At 42.4% G+C, this 11,729-nt stretch overlaps 1 protein-coding gene across 1 annotated transcript in view; it reads right to left on the reverse strand.

The window, feature by feature from the left end:
* The window catches only part of tox2 (TOX high mobility group box family member 2), an 85,532-nt gene extending 75,528 nt beyond the window's left edge, over positions 1–10,004 (reverse strand). Inside the window, exon 1 of the mRNA XM_079156598.1 lies at positions 9,903–10,004. Within this exon, the coding sequence (XP_079012724.1) occupies positions 9,903–9,995 (93 nt within the window). The 5' untranslated portion in view covers positions 9,996–10,004. The remainder of the gene's footprint in view (positions 1–9,902) is intronic.
* Positions 10,005–11,729: the final 1,725 nt, after the last annotated feature.

Genomic DNA, 11,729 nt, shown 5'->3' on the forward strand with positions numbered 1-11,729 from the left:
GAAATAAATAAATGTTTTCCTTTTTAAAATGTTTTGCTTCAGCATTCACATCACGACAGAGATTATGAATCCATTTTTCAATTAATTTTTCAGTGCTTGATAAAACATCAAAAGATCCTTTTAAAAGAGCGCACTGCCAAATAATTTAAAGTGTCTCAGGCTTTTTTTTACTGCAAAGACAAACTATAATCTCAGAGAGCTCCTCCCAATCTACCCGCTGGGTAATTATGGGATGGCAGGCAAATAAATCATCCATCAAGAATGGCAGTAGTGTGGATTTCTGCGTATACTACAACCCAGAATAAGGTCCTGATCTGACCAAAGTGCCAGGCATGTATCAGTCACTATGATGCTGTGTTTGCTTCAGGACATCCTAATAACTGACTGTGATGTTCAAGGCCTACAGAAATCCCCCCAAAAAGGTAATCTTCCTTTCTAGATGGAAAAAAAAGAAACAAGTTTAAAAGCTTTAGTATGTGACATCTTCTAAGCAATTATCCCGCTATTTATGTACACATACCATAGCTCTCTCTCTCTCTCTCTCTCTCTCTCTCTCTCTCTCTCTCTCTCTCTCTCTCTCTCTCTTTGTCGCTGAATCTGTCTGAGAGCCCAGCCACATGCCAGTGCCTTTGTGTCAAAGATTAAGTGAAACCAGGAGTGCCAGCAATGCTGTGTTTGCACAGCGAACACACTCGCGTTCAGCTGCACCAACACATCACACACCGATCATCGTACTAACAGACCTGAAGCACCGACTGCAGAGCCATAATCAATATACAGAGGGTATAAGAGACAATTCTTGAAAATCTAAATTTAACTATAACACCAAACTCCTATATACACATTACTCAAGCATTATTCTGCGTGTGTTTAGATGTTGGAAGAAGCAGGGAGACGGAAATACCAAAACAGATTCAGCACTGATAGGCAAAGAAGAAAAGAAACACAATTACATCTACATTCAAGTACAGGGTGCAGTTCTTTTGTAAGATTAAGTGCTCTTATTTGACGCGGTTATCTTGGTTTAGCAAAAACTGACTATCAACACACAGAGATTGGAATTCCTGGAAAGTAAAGCAAAGCTACAATGAAAATATTATGAACAAAGCCCAAAAGTGCCAGAGGTGGTTTGCTAGACTGAGGCAAAAATGGGGCCTGGGGGGACTGTGGGTTTGTAGTGATAGGGAGGGGAGACACACACACACACACACACACACACACACACACACACACACATACACACTTGGCTCAGAGCGGCACACAGACGACACACGGCGGAGGACCAATCCTTGGTGGCCTAACCAGCTAACTAACTTCCTGTGCAATCCTGAAGTAATTTAAACAGGATATATAGACATTAAACACATAACAAGAGGCACTAGTTTCAAAAGCTTTCACTTTATTGAGGCTCCATCAATAATAATGTCACCCTGCGATGAGGTTATGCCTTTTTTTTCGTGAGTTGAAAGAGCAGGGCTTGAGTAGGAAGCAACGAGACATTGTGAAACCCAAAAAACATCAAAGAAATAAAGCGTAATTCCCGCTCTAATTCACCGTTTACTGAACGTGTTACTGTAAATACTAAAACATTCATACTATAAAGGACAGTAATCACTCCAGCAGTGGGTAGGGCTGTTGCACGACAGCATTTTTGTGAGCTCACGCGTGTGAGCTTGTGTTTATTTATGCTATGCGAGTGCAGACATGCTTGCATTTGCATGTATGAGTGTGTATGTGTGTGTGTGTGTCTACCTGTGAGAGAGTGCGTGTCTCTGAGAGTGTGTACTCAGTGGGTCCATGGTCTCTGAGAGTGGGCCTGAACCAGCCATCTCCAGTTCTATTTGCACAGGACATGCCTCAGGAAGCTAAGACAACTGTTCATGTTTGCCCATGTTGCGAACCCCTCTTAATACACCCGACAGCTGCGTTCTTCGACGGCGCAGACACTATGTTTATCGGTGTTTTTATACATTTATCCTATGGATCACGCCACCTTCGAGATTCTCCGGAGGAAACACCGATCAGGAGTGGAGCCGGGGGATTGAAATGCCAACAAATAAGCCGCATGCAATGGTTCAGCTCTGACAGGCACATTCCCTGACTTTCTTTATATAATATAAAATGCTATATCCTGTACCTGGATCAGCTGTTGGGCTGTCATTTAACACAGCGAACCTTCTGTCCAACAAGGATTGAGTCAACAGTGGTTCCTTCACCGACTTACTTAAGGTTGATAGAAACACTGTCCCTCCCAATCCTGTGATATCCACGGTAGATTGTATGATTCAGGTCCACAACCTGTCAAAACTTCCCCACTCAGATCTGTCTACACGCCCAAAAATCGCCCTCCCCCCCACCCCCCTTCACTTCTTCCTCCCCTTAGTGTTTCATTTCCTGCTAATAGACTAAACGGCAGTCTCATACCATTTCACGTAGAGCTTTTACTGGGGAAAAAAAAAGAATCAAAGTACCAAACCATAGGCTGTAACACGCTATTCCCAGAGAGACGAAAATGAAAAACAAATTGTTGGGTGAACTGTGAGATCTTTGTAGAGTGTGAAAGTCGGAGATGATGAGCTCCGTCTGTGCTTATGTGAAATGTTGATATGGTTTTCTCATACAACGGTTACGCTAATTTATGTACCAAAGCCTGCTTAGCACAAATCTGCCAAGGCCAATAACTGCACTCGTAATCTCCAGCAACTAGAATCATCACTTTGTTATCTATTTGTTTACGAATGAAATGAAGCAATTATCCTAATGAAGATCAGCTTTCTTGCTCTGGGAATTTATGACACACCGAAAAATGCTTTTGTCTTTGTTTGCATCCGTCTCGGCTGCGCTGATACCTGAACTGTAAAACAAATAGGAACGCCCAAATTGTTTGCGTGTGATAATTAAGGACACGCGGTTCACAGCAGGGATGCTGAAACTGTTGCAAAAAAAGACTGCGCTGCACACTTCCTGACCTTAAGACAAAACCACATGCATGTGGATGATGCTAAATGTCAGCATCAACAATACGTTTGGTTGTTGCCCTTGGTGAACCAAAGATATAAAGTTACATAACAGAAGGTCAGAGCAGTTTGAGAGTCAATATTGACTTTGGTTTACTGTTATAATAAAAAGCAGGCCCTACTATGCAACATCTTTGTGATTTATTGTCTTGCTGCTAAGTATGTTTACCATGCTTATCTCAATTGAAGCCTGTTACACAGTGTATTTTAGTCTATACTTTCCAGAAATTTCACGGCCACATTCTATAGATATCGAAAGGGAACCATTACTGAACGGCTTGTATTATATCCTATTTGTGCTCTGATAGAAAGGAAATGAATCTGCTTTGAAATGATACTGTAGCACGGTGAAATAAACTCAGTTTCCCTTCTCATCAGCGGGCAGAGCGTAAAGCACAGCACAGAAATGGTTAAATAAATCACATGGAGCAGATGTCTCTGTCTCCTCTCGCTCTCTCGTACACACACACACACACACACATTCATTAGTGAAATCCATCAATCAGCATTTCATGCAGTTTGGGTTTGAACCACACCAAATGCACTAAAACAATAAACGTCTGTCTTTCAAGTCGCTATCTGGACTGGAACACATCTGGTGGCAAGGCTCGTTTTGGTTTCCACATCGTTGAATGACATTACAGACTCAAGGGCGAGCTGAAAAATAAAGTACCCCTAAAATCTCTCTCTCCGTTTTCCCTCCATCTGCAGACTATCTCTCTTTCTCTCTCTCTCTCCCTCTCTCTCTCTCTCTCTCTCTCTCTCTCTCTCTCTCTCTCTCTCTCTCTCTCTCACACACACACACACACACGCCCCAAATCTACTTCCCCCTCCCTGCACAAACCGGCTAACCTCTCAAATGCTATTCCACTACCCCATCCCCCAACCAATCAAGAACTGAATATAAAACAGCACAAGGAAACTGGGTGGTGGGGGCAGACAGACAGGCTAGGCTATTGCTGCTGAGGAGCCAATGGCCTCCCGAGGTGAAGACAGTTTAAAGCGCCTCGGCACATTGGACTCCTTTACACACGTCGAGGGGACGAAACACACACCCGACATCCAGCTGAGGAGGCAGGAGTCAAGCCTGACTGTAGTATTTGGGTTTCAAGGGGCAGTGACGATAATTAGGGTTAATGTGATTTAATGAGGGGCACGAGTTCGGCTGGGGCCGGGCTCCTTTGATTCGCGCTCAACGTCAAAATTGGAATCACTCTGGCACCTCGCGACGTGGCCGCATTTCGCATTACGTTAAGAGTTTTGCCACGCGTGTCACCAAGCCTGACAACTGCCGCCGTCAGTCTTAAACCCTACAAGCAGTCTAGTCGTTTCTTATCGGAAAGCCACTTTCTGGCTGATCGATTGCAACGTGGTAGAAGCGTGGAAATTATTTGGATAGCAGTGGCATATCACAAAAGTACATCGGGAAGAGTTTTTTCAAATGCACTGTCATGACTGAATTCTTGGCAGTTGATACCATCAATCATCGGCATAAATAGCCTGTTTCAGTGGACCTAGGTGATTAAGTAGCTAACCAGGCAGGATAAACTAGACTATCTATTTTCAGCCATACATGACTTATGACCCTCTTAACACCTCTAGTAGCTCTGAGTCATGTCTGGTCTAGATTATAAAGTACCCAGCAGAGCAAACCGGAGTGCTGCAGAGTCTGGTTGAGGCTTTGTTACCTTCACTGTCTACCCTGTAGGTTAAACTGAAGTCCACGGTGGTAAATGCCTGTACAGTATCCCATCGCCTGTTCTCTAAACAGTCGCATGCTGTCCTCGAATACCCCATGAAATCCTATGCTGCAAAATAGAAACTACAGTATCATTGATGTGGCGGCGCCAATGTGGGTGTTTTTCCTATGTTGAAACATAGGTGAACAAAACATACACAGATTAGAAGGAAGGTGCAGGTCTGTATGTAACTCACCCACCCTCAATGTATCTGATTCTATTCATAAATGTACTCAACATAGTCCCGTATTTTCCTTTATTTTTGTTGTTTCAAACAAGTGATCAGAGAAAGAAAATCATAAATAGTGCAGTTTTCTCCTACTGTAATAGTCTGTGCACAGAAAACAATCCAAGCCCCACTGCTCCAGAGAATAACACTGTAGCTACTTATCATTAACTCAAAGACACAATCAGCCCCGGGCGATCCGGCTTCCCTCCATAACCTTTTGACATTGCTGCTGGGAAGGTAAATGAGAGAAGAAGTTAGACACAGAGAGGGGGAGAGGTGGGGAGACAGAAAGACTTGATTATGTGTAGTGCCAGGAAGTGGTTAGACCAAAACAAAGTTACTTACTGAAGGTTTTTGTTCTTTTTTAAATACAAAAAAATAATGTTCATTCCATGACTGCTTTATGCAATCTATTATTTGCTCTGAGTTAACTGCCTGGAACTGCATTAGAACAATAAACTCGGCACTTTAAGTATTCCCAGGTCCAGCAGCTGCAGACTGCGTTCTCCCCTCTGGTGTGCATTAGAGCCATGCATGGGTTAACATTTTTCCCAATGAGAACGGTTGGGATATTGTAACTCGGACTGGCCAGTCAGCAGAATGTTATGAATGGGCACAATGAAAAACCCCAAGTCCATGCTGTCGACCCAAGAATGCTTGCCTCCATGTAATTAACTTCTCTCTGTGTACAGAATGAGGTACTGCTGGAATAACTCATTTCTTTTTTTTCTCTGTTTCTATTACAGTCATGTTTTGAAGAGAGAGAGAGAGAGAGAGAGAGAGAGAGAGAAAGAGAGAGAGAGAGAGAGAGAGAGAAAGAAAGAAAAAAAAACACTCAGAGAATTTAACATGGAAAATATTTTTGCCTGTCCATACTTTGAAGTATCCCATGACTAATACAGTGATTTGGATAGTGGGGGAAAATGGAGCGGACCACTTGAAAAGGGGCGGTACGTGCTCTGCAAAAAAAACTGGCCTCATTGCTCTTTGGGGGGACAAATGTCAGCTGCTTGTTACTTGCACTTATATGAAGATGTACAATGAGGCATGACAAAGTATAACGTGGGAAAGCCTCTATCAATGATTAAATCAGGGTTTTCTTGTTAAGCGCGTTACATATGTCTCGCCTGGAGGTGTATTAGCAATTACGCATGCACTGCACTCACACACATGCATGCACATACAGTCAAACGCAGTAATGCTTTTAATGAGATATCACTTCTGTGAGTGCCGCACAAACTGTGCATCAATAAAGCGTTCGCTCCGCACTGCGGTGAAAAACGACTCGCCAGCATATATAAATAACATACAGAAACTTGGAACAGACTGCAACTTTGTAAAGAACAACATCTGCAAACCATTGGATTATAAACCTACAGAATAACTACAGTATAATTACTTGAGAGCCTCTCTCTTGGGCACCGTGTTGTTAGAGGGAAGAGGGATGAGGAGAAAGTGGAACAGCTACAGTAATCTATCCAACTTCATTTCAACAGAGTGATTCTGCCCGGGGGGTATGCACAAGTCATAATGCATTTGACAAATAGTCTCTCGCTAAAACAGGCATTTGCGAAGAAGTGGCCTTCAGCGCTGGTATACGCAGCTGAGTGTACACTGAACAAACAAGCCTCCCACTCAGTGAGGAAAGATACAGAGAGGCTTCAAAAAGATTAGGAGAAATCTTGGGCGAAAAGTAAAGATGACTCACGGTGATTGTGCAAGTGCAGGACAATGCGAGTTGGACGGAGTTGAGAAGAGCAACGGAGCCGTGGGGTTCATAGCAAAAATACAAATCGATGCTCCTCTCATGTGTTGTTCTTTGCGTTGTTCTGAAATGTGGACGCACAGGTTGTTTTATCGAGGAATTTACAATGAAATGGAGAAAAGCACAATGGCATTTTTGTCTGACATAATCCCCTCATTCTTTTGTGTTTGAAAAAGGGAATAAAAGCCTAAAGTACATCAGACCTTTGATTTGCACGTTTATGATTGTTGCATACTGTATTTTGCTGATGTTTAATGTGTAATTGCAGGCAAACCATTGTCTAAATGTAAAGGTCAAGTGCATTCACAGATTTGAGGTATTGACGTATCCTGTCAGTGTGATCCATAGTCCTGGCAGGCATCAATCAATCATCAGTCTGAATGTGGCTGATCACTTCGAACCAGTTTCAGCTTACACATTCTTTACGTTCCTCAATTATGAACCCTTTCAGGCAGACAACAGCATGAATACCTGCGCACACACACACACACACACACACACACACACACACACATAAAGTCAGTCTCACAAAGCCTGTTAGTCAGAAATAGATGTGTTTGAGTTTACACCACGACAGGAAGTGCTGGGCTTTTATATATGGACTGTCCCACTTAGTATTATGCTCACTTCCTGGTTAGTGTATCTTATACTGTTTAGTAATGCATAACCACACTAGCGAGTTTATATATATATATATATATATATATATATAAATATATATATGGTTGTTTCAGGTGTAAACTATAGTGAATCGAGCCAGGAGGCCTCGATTGGGAGGGTTTTAACCTGCTCATACCCTGAAAAACTGCTTCTTAATACAAAGAATAATAACTTAGAATAATTTCTTTCAATTTCCTGTGAAATATGCCAACCAAAAACACTGAAACCATGCATGCAGTAGCTATAACTAACTACATAATGACAGTGAAATACAAAAAGATGTTTTCTTTTTTTATCATCTTTGCAAGCCTCCCTGAAATGAAACCGCCATAAAGGATGCGCTATTGCCAAAACGTCACATAAAGCCCCTGCATCATTATTCAACAGTGTGTTATGTGTAGCGGCGGAGGCGGCGCAGCACAGATAACATGTCACTTTACATCTTAGTCGCAGCCGTTACTTTAGTAATGACAATGTGATACGACTCTGTCCTTGAAACCCAAACCTGCTTCGTACCGGCCCAACAACCCCTACGCTCGCTGAATCATGATAGCTAGTGCGGCTCATTGTGTTAACGCTACGACACCAGAAACATGGCCTTGGTCGGAGGGCCACGTCTCGTTGTGATCTTAAATATAAGTCCTCAGCAGCTACTGTGCGTATGCCTCTGTGTGAACCAGACTTGGCAACACACACACACACACACACACACAACCGTGAACATTGTAACATTATCACAAGGAAAGAACAATTACACAAAACCCTTATATGTGAGAATATTTTGCTAGAGATCGGTTTATTAATAATTTAAGGTATGATTTAAGCTTAAATTTAGACTTAGGGTTTATGTCAGAGTTTATGTCAGAGAGAAACAGTTGAAGTTGATGTTACAGTAGGTTAGGGGGTTGAGGAATGACTGTAGTCTCATGTATTGTAATTCAAACCTCTCTGCAAGCGAGTGCGGGCGTGAGAGTGTGTGTCTGCGTGTGTTGTTCATGTATACATACAGGTGACTGTGTGTATGAACAGGAGAGATTAACAATTCAAACATTGCACTGTGCTATAATGTTTCACTTTGTCATCAGCAAATGTGAACTGCCTGCTGGCTTCCTTCCAGGTGCTAAGGCAAGCAAACCAATTTGAATGGCTACGGGTATAATGCCTTCTTCTCTGCCAAATGTTTGAACAAGTTTTACCCAGACCAAATGAAAACACAAAAAAACTGGCATTGTTGCTTGTGACTTGTAATCTTGGACTATTTGGCAGTTTTGTAAATTTCTAATTTGCCTAAATGCAAAATCTTGACAAAGCATCAGCACACATGTACATAACATGGAACGAGTTGAGCAGTGAAAAAGTGATCTCCTTACAGTGGGCCCCATGACATTTAACAGAAATATCAAGAACTACATCATTCAGGAAACTTGACAATGTTTAGCTCTCCAAAAACGACTGGTGCTAATATATTTGATGGTGCTTTCCTTCAAAAGGAAGCTTGTCTGTGACAATTAATTTACAGCTATTCCCACTTCAATTTACCAATAAAAGTGTCTGACGTTCCAGTAATACTGGATACGATTTCGTGCGTAAAAACGCACGGTGATGGAAACACAAAGGCTGATAATTTCCGATATTTCATCCCTCAGAATTACAAACAACAACAACGGCTGATTTCTTTGTAGATTGCTAATGATTAATGAATTCCAAAAAGTTATTATATGGGTACTGACGAGATTGGATGTATGCGCAAAAAGGTGTTAACCAAGCCTGCGCAACATGCGAGTCCATATTCTTCATGGAAACACTTGTATCGAGCATTGAGACAAAATAGGAATGAAACGAAATGAAAATACAGACTGGTCAGGTACAAACTGCAACTATGTACACATTGGAGCATCACAAATAACCCCGATCGATAACATGCTGTCACTGTGACATTTAGACACAATCTTGATAGCTGTTTATTGGACTAATTGTGCATTGACCCATGTGGGAACCTGTGTGGAGCAGATAAGATAGCGAGTTTCCGCACTTTGGTAGGCAAGGTTTAAATTATACAGGGAATGGGGTTTTTTTCTGGTTTACATGTATTCAGAGGGGGGGAAGCCACATATTCCGTTTGTGAGCATTCAGCTCCAGTGCGCTGGAGAGAGTGGTGCGCTCCAACTCAACTCACAGGACAACGTACCCGTAGTTTATCCAGATTAGCAATTTCTAATTAAAAGGAAGCAGGTGTCAGGTGTGCTCTGTTCAATCTGCACATCAGAAATAAAACAAAGTTCAGTGATAACGCAGCGCGTGAGCTCATTTCGATCGAATCCATCCAGAGGGAACTGAACGAGCAGCACTCGCCACTAATGGTCTTCCTACACATTCTATACATGGACAACACATGTGTAAGCAATGTTCCTGTGCGCGCGTGCATATCATTACACCGAGTGCTGAGCATCGGACCGACTATAATAAGCTCGTAAAGTAGAGATAATCGTTACCTTGTTGGAGTGGTAATAGTCCAAACCGGAGTCAGTCGGTAACGTACATGAACCCACGCTTGAAGGGGGAGCTGGATAAAATCTGACGTCCATCTCAGAGTCCGCAAGACTGACGGCATGAAAGCTTAGCTCCAAAAAACCTGAGCGACTTCTCTCTCTCTCTCTCTCGCTCGCTCGCTCTCTCTCTCTTGCACTCTGTCTCTCTTGCTCTCTCTCTCTCTCTCTTGCGCGCGCTCTCACTCTCCTTTTTCTCGTGTATTAAACCGAACAAAAAGTAGTAGACGAAGAGGATCAAGTCTCTCTAGTAGTTCACTCTTCACATCCGTCCTACACTTTCTTCAGCACTGTCTGGGCATTCAGCGCGGTGATGCTCTGGTATAACATCCCTATAAAGTTCACCGGGAGAGAGGGAGAAAGAGAGGGGTGCTGTCCGCCTTCAGTAGTCACAAGCAAACAAAAACTCAAACGGTCACTGAAGTTGTTTGACAGCCGAGCCGAGCCGAGCCGTGCTGCAGGTAAAGACGCAGGATGGATCTTATCGATGCGTTCTCCCTAACAAACAAACAAAAACGCCCCGTGGTCCGTTCCTGGTGTCCAGGCGCGCTGTAGCTTTGTCATGTGGGAGCGCTCAGTTACATCCATGCGTTCCCGTCCGCAGAGAGACTGCTAGGCTGCGACCTCTACCGGTCAGAGGAGGAACAGGCGGAGAGGAGGGTCAGCGAGGCTGGGAGGATTGGCGGGGGGGGAGGGGGTAGTGGAGAGTGAGTCCTCTCAAACTGTCCCCGCTCAGTTGGTGGGGGGGGGGGGCACCAGAGCTGTTGTTTGCATTTTCGCTTTTTGTGTTTTCTTATTGCCCACCGTAGTTCCCCTCCATGCTTGGTAAATGGGAGAAGTTTCAGTTGGTTGCAATCTGCAATCTCACCTTTATATGCCACTAAATCCTACACGCTGGCCCTTTAAGTAAAAGTATAAAAGTATATGCAAAATGCATTTAAAGTCAAAAGTAAAAGCACTCAATGCAGAAACATACCCCTGTGTGTGTGTGTGTGTGTGTGTGTGTGTGTGTGTGTGTGTGTGTGTGTGTGTGTGTGTGTGTGTGTGTGTGTGTGTGTGTGTGTGTGAGAGTGTGTGTAGGTGTGTGTGTGTGTGTGTTATGCTACTCTATTTGTATTCTATATGTGGAATATTATCACTGACTTCACTATCGAGGTTGAGCTAAATTTGAGTAGTTATTATTTAGTGCTGTAAATCTCAACACGCCATCACTTTTTATAAACTGATATGTTTTCAAAGTAAAATCTTAGTTGCAATGAAACAAGTATGTAGTCATTAGATAAACATACAATATTTGTCTTTGAATTGTCATGGAGTTCAAGTAAAAATTGGCCCAAAATGGAAATACTCAGGTAAAACCACCTTGAAATTGTACTACAGTACTTGAGAAAATGTACTCAGTTACATGACATGACTGGTCAATTACAGCATGGTACTTAATGTTACATTTATATGATGAAATAAAACCTACAATTCAAGAACCAAAAGTTTCCAATGATAAAAAAATACAAACAAAAATATGTCAGGCTGAATTTTAAAGAAATGTGTATAAATGTAAAAATCTAAAACATTTCCATCAGATGTAATGTTGTAAATATCAGATCAATAATATATCATGCCATGTTGTTATACAATGTGGATAAAACGTTTTTGTAACTATAAGCTATTCAAGGAGGAAAAAAATGTTCCAAGCAGCTAGAAGCCTCATTTGCTTTGTACGATTGAGGTCTTCCTATAATCCAGACAAGAAAATCTGACATTTTCCTTTTGTTT

The sequence above is a fragment of the Pholis gunnellus genome (assembly GCF_910591455.1).
Source record: "Pholis gunnellus genome assembly, chromosome: 3".
NCBI classification, from domain to species: domain Eukaryota; kingdom Metazoa; phylum Chordata; class Actinopteri; order Perciformes; family Pholidae; genus Pholis; species Pholis gunnellus.